Source organism: Terrapene carolina, unplaced genomic scaffold (assembly GCF_002925995.2).
Source record: "Terrapene carolina triunguis isolate 2854851 unplaced genomic scaffold, T_m_triunguis-2.0 Scaffold51, whole genome shotgun sequence".
NCBI classification, from domain to species: domain Eukaryota; kingdom Metazoa; phylum Chordata; order Testudines; family Emydidae; genus Terrapene; species Terrapene triunguis.
This window is the reverse complement of record NW_020664402.1, coordinates 1,384,223-1,399,833: the sequence shown is the minus strand read 5'-3', so window position 1 is coordinate 1,399,833 and position 15,611 is coordinate 1,384,223. Positions and strand designations below refer to the sequence as shown.

Genomic DNA, 15,611 nt, shown 5'->3' with positions numbered 1-15,611 from the left:
GGGGGGGGGGGGGGGGGGGGGGGGGGGGGGGGGGGGGGGGGGAGAAGCAGGACTCCTGGGTTCCGTCCCCACACCAGTCCCCTTACCAATGCTGAAGAGCTGCGAGTTCATGCAGTGGAAGTAGGAGACGAAGACGAGCGCTGCCGGGCGGGTGGTGTCGAAGAACAGCAGGTAACCAGCTGTCAGGTCCAGCACCAGGCCTCCGCCATGCACCACCAGCAGGCTGGTCATCTCCTCAGACAGCACCAGCCTGGGGAGCACGCAGGAGGTGAGACCCCCATCCCCTGCCCTGATGAGAGAGCCTTCTCCCCTGCAGCCGCCTGCAGGTCGCCTGCTCCCCCCGGACCGCCTGTGTTCTCTGCCCCACGGCAGCACCAAGCCCTGTATCCGAGCAGCCCCTGGGGATGCAGGGCTGGTAATGCCACAGTCCCTTCATGGCACTGACCGGTGGCGGCTGGGGGGCGATGGCTGCCCTGGCTGGGCTAGGGAGGGAAATACAGGCCCCAGCCCCCTCCCCCTCCTCCTCCAGCTCCCCCCAGCCTGAACTTCCAGGGCTCCTTCCCTCTCCCTAGGTCCCCTTCACTTTGTAACAGCCATTTGGATCCCAGCCCTGAACCTTCAAGATCCCAGATCTCGGGGCAGATTGTCCTGTGTTTGAACCCTTGGTGCAAAGACTTGGGGGGCATCTATCTCCCAGCACCCAACTCTCCCCACCACCATGGTCTGCCCAGCATGGCAGGGGTCCAGCATATAGGGGGGTCACGCCCGGCGACACAGGGCAGTCAGACATCCCCACGTCACCCAGCGCCCAGTAAGTGACCCCCCCGTCCGGAGCATAGGCAAACCCAGAGGAGCCAACCAGCCTCCCTTGGTGCCAGCTGGGGGATTTCAGTGCAGGAGCCTGTTGTGTTCGTGTGCAGGTGACTTGGCGTGAGCCCGTGTGTTTCACGCGTGAGCTCCCAGCTCAGGCCGAGCAGCCATGGGGGGGGTGTCCCCACGCAGGCACTGGCCAAGCTGGGCGATCGGTGTTAGCGCCTGGCCGACTACCCCCAGTGCCAACATCTGCAGTGGCAGCGCTCCAGCAGGACGATGAACCCAGAGCTCACCCCGCCACCGGGGCAGCCCCTCGTCACCCCAACACTCACTTGAAGGGGTCGAAGAGCCAGTGGCGGGACAGCGACCCCATGGAGTAGCCTTCCACCCAGTCAGCGTCCAGCTTCTTGATGCCCGCAATGAAGTAGACGATGAAGATCTGGGTGACACAAAGCGCCCGTGAGCAACCCCAGCCGGCTCCGGGGCTGGCCAGTGCCTGGCTCCCAGCACAGCCAGCACCAGGCAGAAAGCGATGACCGATGAGCGCAGGCCCCGGGAGCTCACACACAGAGAAAGGGCCCCATTTACAGGTGAGGGGGATAATCTCTGCCTGCACCTCTGTTAACGGGGTCTCAGAGCACCTCGGTATTGTTATCCCTCCCCCACAGGTGGAGAAACTGAGGCAGAGAGGGGCCAGGATAGGCCTACGGTCACAGTGAGTCAACAGAAAAGGTGGGAATAGAACCCAGGAGTCCTGGCTCCCAGCCTGTCCCGCTCTAACCCACCAGCCCCCACTCTCCTCCCAGAGCCGGGGAGAGAACCCAGGAGTCCTGGCTCCCAGCTCCCCCACCCAGGCCATCCCCCTCTCCCAATCCATCACAGAGCCCTGAGATTTTGGGGGGTGGGGGGAGAGTCCTGCTGCCCTCACCCTCCCAGGCAGTGACGTGCTCTGTGCGCTACTGCCCCCGAGTGGCCAGCCCAAGGGACTGCACCAGCATTCTCCACCCCTTCAGAAGCATGGCCAGGGCCCCGGGCCAAGGGGCCCATTTCCCCGGCATGGCACGGCCAGCCCCAGCAGGGGTCCTGACTGACACCCAGGGCAGAGGGCATTGGTGGGAGTTGGCGGAGCAGGGGGGCTGGCTCCTTGCCGGGGACTCGACAGAGGGCAGTGCTCCCCTGCAGGGCAGAGCGAGGCAGCGTGGGTGTGGGTGGAGGGAGACTGCCCATGGACACCCCCCGCCCATACCTGCATGCGCAGCACCGTGTAGTTCCACAGGGGCACGTGAGCGTTCCTCTTCCGCGGGTGCCGGAGCCCATCGATGGACCTGGGGGAAGGAGCTGCTGTCAGGGCGCGGCCACACCAGCACAGGGAGCGGTGCAGCCATAGCTGCCCCCCCCGCCCCCGCAGGCACCATGGTAGTTATGCCACGGCCTGGCTAGTGCAGGCTGGGCAGCGGCTCTCAGCTGGGCTCCAAGGGAAGCGCTCCAGCCCCCTCCCCATCAGGTCCCCGCCCACAGCTCTGGGGCTGCTCTGCCAGCCCTGTGCTATCCAAGGTCAGACTATCTGAGCACAATGGTCCCGTCTCGCCCGGGGATCTGGCTTTGCTGCAGGTCAGGTGCCATTTCTAGGCTAGGGAAGCTGAGCCCGTAAGTGATGTAGAAGGGCCCAGGTGGGGCTGGGGAAGTGGGGCTGGGTCGGGTTTCATCGGGGAGCTGCCGTTTATTTGTGGCAATGTGGCTTGGTGTTTGTGTCCAGCCATGCAACTGGGCAATGCAAAGCAGATGCGGGTGGTGCTCAGATTGCAAGGTTTCCCCTTGGGCAGAATGGGGGGTTCGGGTATAAAGATTTGGGGCCCGATCCCCATTGACCCGTCCTGCAGCTCCAGGAGAGGGGCACCAACATGACACCAGAGTGACAGCAGTGCCTCGCCCTTGGGCTCTGCCCTGCCCCTTGGCATGAGGCCTGGCTCACAGAAACTGAGCCCGACGGCTGTTCGCGACGTGTATTCATCAGTAGCGTGGCCGATCTCCACACTGCTGTCATGCAGAGTTTGCGGCTGGAGGAAGTTGGTTTGGTTTTTGCAGGCGGCTGCGTTAACTCACCGCGCCGTCGCGCACAAGACGGATCATGGAGACTCTCGTGTGACAGAGCTACCAGCGTGAGGGCGTCTCGGCAGGGCTCCTGCACTGGGAAATGCAGCCTACGTCCCAGCCAGCCCGTACGCCATGTGAATAGAACGGCTCCAGGCGCCAACAGCCTGCGCAGGGCGCTGGGCCAAGATGGAGCCGGTCTCATTCTCCAGGAGGGGAAAGAGCCTTTGGACCTGGGAAGGGGCCCCCCACCTCTTCGGGCCTCAGGGCTCCTGGGGCCTTGCCACAGCTCTGGCTGGAGGGACAGAGCCAGGCTGCCTGGCGCCCCGCTCTGCATTCAGCTGGGGGACCCAGGAGTCCCAGCCAGGGCCCCCACGATCAGCAGCAGTGTCAGCGCCCAGCAGGCAGACAGAGTCCTGGGTTTGGCGGGGGGGCCGAGGTGAGGATCCGAGGGGAGAAAGGGCTGAGTCGGAGCCGGTTTCAAGATCCCCGACCCTCAGCCCCTCCCTGCCACTTGCTCTGCCCCCACCTCCCCGACATGCGCCCCCTGCCTGCCCCACCCTACCAGTAGCGGTTGGCGTCCATGAGGGTGAGCTGGAAGCCGAGGAGGCCGTAGAGGTAGGAGTGGTTGTTCCAGGCCGTCTTGTCCAAGAAGAAGACGTACCAATAGGGCAGCATGAAGAGCAGGCAGCTCAGCCGGTAGCAGCAGCCCAGCATGATCCCCAGGGCACCTGGGACGGGTGGGAGGGATTCAGCAGGGGCCAGGGATCTCCCCTCCTCCCCAGGACTCCCCAGCCTGGACCCCATGTTGCCAGCACCATCCTAGGGTTCCCTAGGGAGGTGGTGGAATCTCCTTCCTTAGAGGTTTTTAAGGTCAGGCTTGACAAAGCCCTGGCTGGGATGATTTAGTTGGAGTTGGTCCTGCTTTGAGCAGGGGGTTGGACTAGATGCCTCCTGATGTTCTATTCTATGATCTTGCTGGCCATGGCTCTGAGCCTGTCCCTGCAAGGGGCCTGGCCCAGCCTGGGGGGCAGTATAGGGCACAGGGCCACCAGCTAGCAGAACAGCCCTGGCATGCCTGTGTCTGGGATGGTCCTGGCAAGCCTCTGCCCCCAAATGGGGCATGAGCCCCAATCTCAAACTGGTCAGGGCCCCTCAGACACTGCACCCCCCAATCTCCCCAGCCCAGCCCATGACCCCCTGATCCCTCAGCGCCCCCCTGTGACGCTCTGTATCTCTGGGGAACACCCTACACCCCCATGTTCATCTTTGTAAAATGATTATGTGGTATCCAATGCAAAGTTTGTCATGTCGGGTGTCTTCGGAAGGCTCATGATACACTGAGCACTGTTGTTACAGTGATGTTATAGGTTATCATTTCATGTATATAGTTATAAGGCTGAAAATGTGTCCTCATGGCTTAAAGCAGTGGCTCTCAAACTTTTGTCATGGTGACCCCTCTCCCATAGCAAGCCTCTGAATGTGACCCCCCTTAAAAATTAAAAACACTTTTTTATATATTTAACACCATTATAAATGCTGGAGGCAAAGCAGGGTTTGAGGTGAAGGTTGACAGCTCACGAGCCCCACGTAATCACCTCACGACCCCGAGGGGTCACGACCCCCAGTTTGAGAACCCCTGGCTTAAAGCAACCCCAGGCAAAAACTTTCCAAGAGCAGAGAGGCAGTTCACGCTTCATCAGGGCATGGATGGGACAAACCCAGCCCAGCCTGGCAGCAACAAAGGATTTGTTAGAGACCCTAGAGAGAGTCACCCCCTTCCTTTGGGCAGTTTGGGACTGCGATGAGGTGATGCTCACCTGACTCTGAAGGGGGGGGGGGGCGGCAATGTCATGAGGGAAGAAAGGACATGATAAAAGGGAGAGACCTTTGCCATGTTCTCTCTCTTCCACCTCCATCTACAGACACCACCACCAAGCGACTGAAACGCTGGTCAAAGGGGAGATCCTGGCTGAAGAGCAACCAGACAGCTTGTGGTGAGAAGCGTCTAAGTTTGTGAGGACATTGAAAGTGTTAAGATCAGCTTAGAATGAGTTTTGCTTTTATTTCGTTTGACCAAATCTGACTTGTTATGCTCTGACTTGTAATCACTTAAATCTACCTTTGTAGTTAATAAATCTGTTTATTCTACCTGAAGCAATGTGCTTGGTTTGCAGTGTGTCAGAGACTCCCCTTGGGATAACAAGCCTGGTACAGATCAATTTCTTTGTTAAATTGACGAACTCATATAAGCTTGCAGCGTCCAGCGGGCATAACTGGACACTGCAAGACGGAGGTTCCTAGGGTTGTGTCTGGGACCAGAGATATTGACTAGTGTCATTCGGTTGCAAGTAGCTGGGAGCAGCTTACATGCCAGAGGCTGGGCGTGACCAGCCCAGGAGTGGGGGGGTCTCACAGCAGAGCAGGGTAAGGCTGGCTCCCAGAGTCAAGGATTGGGGTGACCTAGCAGATCACTGGTCCAGACAACACCAGGGGAACGTCACAGTGGCACAGCGAGCAGGTTGTATGCGCGGCTTGTTACTCCAAGTGAAGTTCACACTTGGAGCACTGATATTTGAGATGTTAAGTGAATCTTAAGTGCAGTGACTAAGAACAGTCAGGAGGAGGTCACAGTTTTGTTATTTTCTATTTGTTTCTTCCCGGAAAGGGAAATGGGGACAGAAAAGCAGGAACACGAGTGAAAGCAGTGAAGCGATTGCGAAGTTGGAGCTTTTTAGTCTGCAGAACAAGAGCGGGAGCACCAGAGATTATTGCAACTGAAAGAATTGGAGATAAAGGAAAAAGAAAAAGAGGCTGCACACAGAAGGGCCATGGAAGAAAAAGAGAGAGAGAGAGAGCGAGAATACCAACTGGACCTGCTAGAGAAGCAGAACCAGAACTCCCCAACGACTCCCATCACTCCAAAAATCCACAAATGGGAACATTTATGTCCTGCATACAGTGAGGACGATGATATTGTTGAATATCTGAGTACCTTTGAAAGGCTGTGTGTAATACACGAAATACCTGATAAGAGAGTTCCTACCCTGATTGTGAAATTAATTGGCAAAGCTCGAAATGTAGTCAGTGGAATGCCTATTGAAGATGCTTTAGTCTATCGTAAATTTAAAGATACTGTTTTGCGAAGTTTTCAGATTACCCCTGAAACATAGAGTTACATTTAGGAATCTGAAGAGGGCTATTGGGATGAGTAATGGGGAATATGTAAACCAAATGATAGATTTGTTGGGGAAATGGGTGCAGGGTAAGGAGGTGGCAAGTTTTGAGGGAATGTTGGATCTTGTTGCTCACGAGCATTTCATAAGCATATTAAGGCGGATGTAAAGCAGTGTCTATGGGACAAAGATGTAAAGTCTGTGGAAGAGATGGATTTTTTAGCTGATGCCTTCGAACAGAATCAGGCGTCTATTGAGGGCAGGCCACAGAAAGAGAGGTTTAAAACTGGTGGAAAGGGAGGATCCCATTTTGCCCTTGGGAAGAGAGAACAGGGTTGGGAGCCTAAACACTCTTACCCCAAAACCATTCCTCTACTGGTAACTCTCATCCCAAGTCTCCTGTAAAAGCAGAAGAGCCCTGGTGTTATTGGTGTAATTCCACTAATCACCTGAGGAATAAATGCCCTGTGTTAGGAGGAAGCAGGCAACCAATAGCTCATGTTAGTTCTGCTGTCCTCAACACAGAACCCCCCCAGGCAATTGAAACCTATCATATTGGTTCTGTGACGTAGCCTCTGCAGAACCAGATATGGAGCATGTTTTGGCTGTTCAAATTAAAGGCAGGGAATGCTTGGGGCAGAGGGATACAGGGGCCCAGATCTCTCTGGTTAAGCAGAGTGTGGTTCCAAAGGCCAGTATAAGATCTCTCTCCTGCTCTCCATCTCCACCCTCTGACAAACAGAGGCTAGGGACACCATTCCTTACCCATCCTGGCTAATAGCCATTAATGGACTTAACCTCCATTAATTTATCTAGTTCTCTTTTAAACCCTGTTATAGTCCTAGCCTTCACAACCTCCTCAGGCAAGGAGTTCCACAAGTTGACTGTGCGCTGTGTGAAGAAGAACTTCCTTTTATTTGTTTTAAACCTGCTGCCCGTTAATTTCATCTGGTGGCCCCTAGTTCTTATATTATGGGAACAAGTAAATAACTTTTCCTTATTCACTTTCTCCACATCACTCATGATTTTATATACCTCTATCATATCCCCCCTTAGTCTCCTCTTTTCCAAGCTGAAAAGTCCTAGCCTCTTTAATCTCTCCTCATATGGGACCTGTTCCAAACCCCTTTTCTGAACTTTTTCTAATGCCAGTATATCTTTTTTGAGATGAGGAGACCACATCTGTACGCAGTATTCAAAATGTGGGCGTACCATAGATTTATATAAGGGCAATAAGATATTCTCCGTCTTATTCTCTATTCCTTTTTTAATGATTCCTAACATCCTGTTTGCTTTTTTGACTGCCGCTGCACACTGCGTGGACGTCTTCAGAGAACTATCCACGATGACTCTAAGATCTCTTTCCTGATTAGTTGTAGCTAAATTAGCCCCCATCATATTGTATGTATAGTTGGGGTTATTTTTTCCAATGTGCATCACTTTACATTTATCCACATTAAATTTCATTTGTCATTTTGTTGCCCAATCACTTAGTTTTGTGAGATCTTTTTGAAGTTCTTCACAGTCTGCTTTGGTCTTAACTATCTTGAGCAGTTTAGTATCATCTGCAAACTTTGGCACCTCACTGTTTACCCCTGGGCGAAAGCAGATTCCTTGTACCATTAGCTAAAATCCATGTGGTGTGGGAAGGTTTGGAAAGTGTTTTGACTGTGGGGGAGATGGAACATCTCCTAGTCGACCTGCTCCTGGGTAATGATATTTTCCGCGTAGCTCAGGTTAAAGTATTTGCCTGCAGCAGGAGGGAGTGTTATGCTGGGACCCCCGAGGGAAAGGGTACGGTCTCAGGAACTGCTGAGGAATGGGAGAGAGTCTCCTTGATTCTTCTGCAGCAGGGGGAAGCCACATCCTTCCAGGTGGGAGGGTGGTTGAGACCAACACCTGCACTGCAGCTGGAGGCAACACCACATCGGGAAGGGATGGGGGTGTGATGCCGGCCAGGGAGAGAACTGTCCAGGCTGTTAGCTGCCAGCAGGTCGCGGCTGAACCAAAGGCAAACCCGGCTCTAGGGAGCAGAGAGAAATGTGTCCCAGAGGAGAGCCCAGAGAACGGGCAGGGGATCTCAGAAACCACTAAAGTGGATGAGGATTCCTGTGACTCTGTAACACAGGGAAGCAGGGTAATTCCAAGTGTGGGAGGGGCTGAGACTAGCTCCTTTCCAGCAGAAGGCAACATGCCCTCAGGTGCAGGGGCAGGAGAGGGGTTGTCCGGGATTAAGGAAACTGTCCCAGTTGTTAGCTGGCAGAGTTCTGCAGCTAAACAAAAGATAAAACCCTCCCTAGGGAGCACAGAGAAATGTGTCTTAGGAGGGGTCCAGAGGAGCAGGGCCGGCTCCAGGCACCAGCCCACCAAGCTTGTGCTTGGGGCGGCACCTGGAGTGGGGCGGCGCGGCGCTCCAGCTCCGGCCGCCGGGGGGAGAGCGGGGCCACGGCCGGGCTCTCCGCCCTCCTCCCAGGGCTCCGGCCGCCCTCCCCCCGGCCGCCGGGGAGAGCGGAGCCCCCGCCGAGCTCTCCGCCCTCCCCCCGGGGCTCCGGCCGCCCTCCCCCCCCTCCCCGCGCGGGGGGGGGCAGCCGGAGGCTTTTTTGCCTGGGGCGGCAAAAAAGCCAGAGCCGGCCCTGCAGAGGAGGAAACTGGGGAAGGAATAGTGGGGGCACAGGAATGTCTCCACACTAGTCACTTGGGGCAGGATGCCCAGGACACTAGGAGAATGGCTGGGTCAGCATCTGTGGACCCAGGCACTCAGCCTGTGACCCAGGTTTTGAGAGGGAACTGTGTGACTGACCTCCTGGAGGGGAGCAGTCACACAGCTGACTTCTCAGGGACAGACAAAGGGGTGGCGGAGGTACCCCAATCCAGGTTCCCATTTTTCAGGATGCTATTTCTGAGAAGTTTTTGGAAAGTAACTGTGTCTCTTTACATCAAGATGCAGCTCCAATGCCTGTGACAGCAGGTTTCAGTGGTAGCCGTGTTAGTCTGTATCAGCAAAAAGAATGAGGAGTCCTTGTGGCACCTTAGAGACTAATACATTTATTTGGGCATAAGCTTTCATGGGCTAAAACCCACTTCATCGGATGCATGGAGTGGAAAATACAGTAGGAAGATATAACAGTACATGTTAGTACATGTTCGTTGGTAAGGCAACTCCCATCTTTTCATGTACTCTTATATATCTTATATATTTGTTAGTCTCTAAGGTGCCACAAGGACTCCTCGTTGTTTTTGTAACAGCAGAGGAGTTGAGACCAGGAAATGGCCAGGGGGTAGTCTGTCAGAATACAGACGACCCAACTCACAGAATGGGGGTGCTTTCCCCCAGGCTGGTGAGACACAGAGAGCAGTTATGGGAGAGCTGCTGGGAAAGGGTGAATCTGATCAAAGGGTAAACACACCTAGCACAGAGAGCACAGATCACAGCCCTCTAGGGGGCAGGGAAGGACCCAGTGCTGGGAGGGGGAAACACCAGGTAACCCCAAAGGGGGAGCTGGATTTCCTACATATGTACAGTCCTGGGGCTGGGAGACCGCTCCCCAAAGGGTCAGTCAATGTGCAGGATCCCCCTGGACCCTTATCTTGCCAGACCCTGAGATAGCAAAATGCCAGAAACATTATTAAATTAAGAACCAACCCAGAGGGGAACCCTGGAGGAAAGGAAAAGCCAGTGACTGATTACATAGGAGAGAGTCAAAGGACACCCTGGGTAATGAACAAACTAACCTCAAACTAGACTACCTGAACAGAAGGCATGCTCCATCTGTGATAAAAAATTTTGGTATTAATGTTAAGTTTTGGGGATAAGTATTTTGACATGGATGCTAAACCTTATGATAATGCTACTTTTCAATAAACACCTCTAAACAGGTTTAAAGCTTATCACAGCAGAGAAACCATAAAAAAACCTGGTTTGCTGTGTGTGAATGGGCAAACTGAGGCACGCTGCCTCATGGCCTTAATGGCTGGTTTCCAAGAGAACTATAACAACAAACTGCCTTCGAGCTAGTCAGTGACTAACCCTCTTGCAGTAAACTAAGAGGGGAGGTGTGACACCCTGCACCTCCATGTTCATCCTTGTAAAATGATTGTGTGGCATACAATGCAAAGTTTGTCATGTTGGGTGTCTTTGGAAGGCTCATGATGCACTGAGCAGTGTTGTTATAGTGATGTTGTAGGTTATAATCTCATGTATATAGTTATGAGGATGAAAAATGTGTCTTCATGGCTTAAAACAAGCCCAGGCAAAAACTCTCCAAGAGCAGAGAGACAGTTCACACCTTATCGGGGCATGTATGGGACAAACCCAGCCCAGCCTCACAGGAACAAAGGACACTGGCCTAGGCAGCAACAAAGGATCTGTTGGACTCTCCAGTGAGTTACCCCCCCACCTTTCTTTGGTCAGTCTGGGACTGCGATGAGGTGATGCTCACCTGACTCAGGGGGGGGAGGGGGGCAAAGCCATGAGGGAAGAAAGGACATGATAAAAGGGAGAGACCTTTGCCATGTTCTCTCTCTTTCACCTCCATCTACAGACACCACCACCAAGCGACTGAAACGCTGGTCAAAGGGGAGAGCCTCACTGAAAAGTAACCAGCCAGCCTGTGGTGAGAAGCATCTAAGTTTGTGAGGACACTGAAAGTGTTAAGATCAGCTTAGAATGCGTTTTGCTTTTATTTCATTTGACCAAATCTGACTTGTTATGCTTTGACTTAAAATCACTTAAATCTACCTTTGTAGTTAATAAATCTGTTTATTCTACCTGAAGCAATGTGCTTGGTTTGCAGTGTGTCAGAGACTCCCCTTGGGATAACAAGCCTGGTACAGATCAATTTCTTTGTTAAATTGACGAACTCATATAAGCTTGCAGGGTCCAGCGGGCATAACTGGGCACTGCAAGACGGAGGTTCCTAGGCTTGCATCTGGGACCAGAGATACTGACATGTGTCATTCAGTTGCAAAGAGCTGGGAGCAGCTTACATGCCAGAGGCTGTGCGTGACCAGCCCAGGAGTGGGGGTTCTCACCGCAGAGCAGGGTAAGGCTGGCTCCCAGAGTCAAGGATTGGGGTGACCTAGCAGATCACCGGTCCAGACAACACCAGAGGGGAATGTCACACTCCCAGATCTCCTAATTCCTCCAGCCCCCATCGATTCCCCCAGCCCAACCCACAGTGCCCAGTCCCGGCCCCGTGCCCTCACCCAGCAGCATGACTGTGTAGAGCAGGTACATCCAGTCCAGCGGCAGGGGCTCCAGGAAGTTGAAGAGGGGGAAGCGACAGACCTCCAGCCCATCCAGGTACTTATGGTCCAGATAGCTCAGGCCGCGCTCCTGGGGGATGTCCAGGGCCATCAGCAACCCTGAGACACGGGCAGAGGCAGCGTCAGTCATGGGGAGGGTCCCCCTGACCCCCACCCTCGATCCCTCACGTCCAGCCCAGAGCTAACTGGGCCCCTCAGGCTTGGCCATTCCAGAGACAGAGCAAGGATTGGGGCCAGCAGCCCATGCAGTTGGGCACTGCCCTGCTGCCCACCTGGCCCAGTCCGGGCACAGGAGCCCGGCGATGAGGCAGGCTCAAGGAAGCTGTGCCGGGAGCCACCCCCACCCCACCAAGCACCGGCCCAACAGCAAATACCCGCACGGGGATCCCACCCCCCCGGTGGCTCAGGGCAGCGACCCCCCTTTCCAAGGCAGGGAAATTGAGCCACAGCAAGGGGATGGGACTCGCCATAGGGCACCCTCAGGAACCCAGGCGTCCTGCCTCCCCACAGGGCTGACCTCACTGGCTGTAGCAGCCCAGCAGGGATCCTGCTATCCTGCCCCGGGCTGGCAGTAAGGGCCAGAGGGACTCGCCCGCCCCGGGAGGCAGCCCCAGGTCTGGCCCAGAGAGCAGCTTGGAGACCCAGCCTCTGCAGGGAGCCTCCTTGGAACCCCGGGGTCCAGTGGGGCCACTAAGGACTGGGAGAGGCTGTCATAGGCAGCAGCACTTGTGAAAGGTGCCAGGCCTGAGGGGAAACGGACTTGCCCATGGTAAGACAGCAGGGCTGGGCAGAGAACCCAGGAGTCCTGGCTACCAACTCCCCCACCCCCACTCTAACCCACTTCCCTCCTGGAGCTGGGGACAGAACCCAGGAGTCCTGGCTCCCAGCTCTCTCCCTAGCACCGTGCTAGGACAGTGGGGTCAGCCTGGACTCCGAGAGGACAGCGCCCCTGACTGAGCCCCCTTTTCCAAAAAGCTCTCCCACCCAGGTGCTGACTCAGCCTGTCCCTGCTTCACAGCATGGCCCCAGGACCCTCCTCATCCGAGTCCAGGAGCCCCCTCGTAGGGAGACCCCCACCCCCCACAGCATGGAGGGTTTAACCCCTTCCCCAGCAGGCTCATCGCAAACCACGCGGGCACAGCTACCCACCCTGGCACGAGGCTGTGGGGCCTGGGCTGGCGGCTGTGGAGCCTGGGCTGGCCATGGCTTCTGGATCCCTAGGCTGAGCCCTGGGGGCAGAGGGAAGATGCCTTGCACTGCCCCACCATGGGATGGCTAGAGTCAGGGGGTTGGGGAGACTCCATTGTCCAAGCACTGGGGGGCCAGAGGGGAGGACACCCGTCGGATCTCACTGGAAGCAGGGCTGGGACCACCACATCCGCTCCCTCCTGACCATTGGGGCCTCCCCTCCCCCGCACTCTGAGGCCAAAGTCCCTCCCCACCTCCACAAGCAGAGGACACTGGCCCTAACCACATTGCAAAACCAGCCCTGCCCAGGGCTGGGAGCAGGGATTGGACCCGCCCCCAACGGCCGACCAGCGGAACCAGCTGGCAGCCAGACAGTGACAGGGCAGGGTAGGGTGGGTGGGACAGGATGTGGGGAGCCTGTGGCTGGCTGGGGGGCGTCAGAGGTTCTGGACAGGGCCTGCAGCAGCACCACGTGGGCGCTCTCAAACGGCAGCCTGGTCAGCGGGGGCTGGGTAACCCAGGGATGGATTCCTCTGTACGGACCTGCTAAGCAGGGACAGCGCTGGGCCCGGAGACAGGCCAGGGGATGAGGGACTCCTGCACTTCTCCGCTCCTGGACCCCATGCAGCACAAGGAGCAGTGAGAGCAAAGTACCAGGACCCCTGGGTCGTCTCCCCAGCTCTGCTCTCCCTCTAGCGGTTCTGTACCTCAGTTTCCCTCCCATAAACGGGGAGAACAACACTGACCCACTTGGAGTGCCCTGAGATTGGGAGGCTGGGCTTGAGGGAGGGGGAATAAACTGAGCACCAACTGCCTGAGCATTCAAGGGAGGTTAGAGCTCCCCGGGGACACAGGACGATTTCTGAGGTGCCCTCTCACCAGTCGGGCTCCCCAGAGGAGCAGGGATCCCAGGGGCACGTGCGCTGCCCAGGGCACTCACCGAACAGGAAGCGGAAGATGCCCAGGGAGGCCGGGTCCGTGGGTCTGTTGAGCAGGCAGACGAAGCGGTGCCAGCTGGACACATCAGCCCATTCGAAGCCCAGCAGGCGCTTGGCCCAACTGCTGCTCTGCTGTGTGGGCTCCGGCGCCCCCTGCACCTCCTCACGCCGCCTCCGGCCGGGCAAGGACTCTGACAGCAGGGCAGCTGCAAACCAACAGGGGTGTGTGTGTGTGGAGGGGGAAGACAGGACAGGTCACTTCATTATTCGGGGGGCAGGAGGTTCTTAGCATCCTAGACAGCATGACAGTGAGGGCTCTAGACGCCACAGTAACCCAACAGCGCCCCTCACTCCCGCCCCGCAGCCCCGTTACCCCAGCCCCGGGCCCCCACCCAGCTCTGCGGTGCCCCTCACTCCTGACCCACAGCCCCTGCTAACCCGGCCCTGCGGTGCCCCTCACTATCTCATAGAACTGAAGGGAACCTTGAAAGGTCATTGAATCCAGCCCCCTGCCTTCACTAGCAGGACCAAGGACTGATTTTTGCCCCAGATCCCTAAGTGGCCCCCTCAAGGATTGAACTCACAACCCTGGGTTTAGCAGGCCAATGCGCAAACCACTGAGCTATCCCTCCCGACCCGCAGCCCCAGGCTCCCCCCAGCTCTGCGGTGCCCCTCACTCCCGACCCGCAGCCCCGGGCAGACTGAGAACCAGGCGGGACCCAGCTGCCTGCCCCGGGCCGGGCCGGGCCCTCTTCACGGGCCGCGGGGCGGGTGTCCCGGGCGGGAGGGGAGGGGGGCCGCAGCGCCCGGCGGGAACCCAGGAGTCCGGCTGCGAGCCCCGGTACCTGCCGCGCGGCCCCGCTGCGGCTCCATCTCCGCGCGGCTCCCAGCGCCCCGCCCCGGTTGCTAGGAGACGCTCCAGAGCGAGCCCCTTGGCCGCAGACACGTCACCAGCGCGGCGGCCGCAAAGCGGTGGGCGGGGGAGTGTCGCAAGCGCCGGGCGGGCGGCGGCGCTTTCCGGCAGCCCCGAGGGGCTGCTCGGGGGGTCCCCTCCCCACTCCCAGCGCTGAGCCGGGCGGAACCCAGGCGTCCAGGGTCCCCTCCAGCCCCGCCTCCTCCCGCGGCGCGGCCCCTCCCCCCCGCGGGCCCTGTGGACGCCTGGGTTCTCCCGCTTCGAGACAGCCCCGCGCTCGGGGTCCTGGCGCCCCCGGGACCCCCCGGGCTCGGTCCCACCCTGAGCTCCGAGTCCGGGGGCTTTAATTGGCCTGGGGCCCGACCGCTCCACGTGGCCTCTGCGCGGCTGGCCGGGCCCTGCTGGCCGCCTGGGCGGGGTGGTGGGTGAACGGCGCTGGAGAGTCGGGCAGGCCGGGGCCGGGGCCGCGGGGCTGGAACCGCTTATGCTGCTGCTCCTCGGCCGGCAGACTGGGGTCCCTGCCCAGTAACGGCCTTACGCCGGCTTGGGTAACAGGCCGCCCTCTTATCACGAGTAACTCTTGAGATAAGGGGACAGTCGTTAGGAGTGGGGCCCTAATCAGATTGTCCCCCTGCTTCTGTGACAGGCACCAGGCGGAGCTAGTGTGGGGGCTGGGGGAAGACTCCTTGGGGGGCAGGAGTGCTGGGTTCTGTTCCCAGCCCGGGGAGGGGAGTGGGGTCTAGTGGTTAGAGCTGGGGGGGGCGGCTCCTGGGTTTTCCCAGCTCTGGGAGTGGGGTTCTGTGCCTGGCTCTGGGAAGGGAGTGTGATCTAGGGCTTAGAGCAGGGGCTTGGGGGCTCAAACCTAATAAAACCCTCCTGGGTTCTGTTCTTGACTCACTGTGTGACTCTGGCCTTTCCCCTCTCAATGCCTCAGTTTCCCCTGCTGTAGAATGGGGTTGATGAGACTGACCCCTCCTCTCGGTGGGGGGCGGGCAGGAGGCCCTTCATATTGATAAATCTCATTGGGATCCTGCAGGAAAGGGCCAGGTACCAGCACTGCTGCTTTGGGTCACCGAACACAGAGTCATAAACCAACACAGACTTTTAATACTGACAATTACCCAGGGCTGGGAAGCTGTAAACAGAGACTGCTGGGGGTGTGGCCTGCAGGACCACCGACCACACGTCTCCCTCCCACCCAACTGCCTTTCTCATCTGCTGCTGAAT

General features: G+C 57.4%; 1 protein-coding gene across 1 annotated transcript in view; it reads right to left on the bottom strand.

Annotated features, from left to right (window-relative positions):
• Window positions 1–14,403, bottom strand: part of LOC113407666 (vitamin K-dependent gamma-carboxylase-like) — a 19,774-nt gene extending 5,371 nt beyond the window's left edge. Inside the window, exons 1-7 of the mRNA XM_026656943.2 lie at window positions 14,317–14,403; window positions 13,474–13,677; window positions 11,286–11,444; window positions 3,470–3,635; window positions 2,060–2,138; window positions 1,146–1,252; window positions 87–250 (exon numbers count right to left, since the gene is read on the bottom strand). Coding sequence (XP_026512728.1) covers window positions 87–250; window positions 1,146–1,252; window positions 2,060–2,138; window positions 3,470–3,635; window positions 11,286–11,444; window positions 13,474–13,677; window positions 14,317–14,344 — 907 coding nt within the window. The 5' untranslated portion in view covers window positions 14,345–14,403. The remainder of the gene's footprint in view (window positions 1–86; window positions 251–1,145; window positions 1,253–2,059; window positions 2,139–3,469; window positions 3,636–11,285; window positions 11,445–13,473; window positions 13,678–14,316) is intronic.
• Between the last annotated feature and the right edge of the window lie 1,208 nt (window positions 14,404–15,611).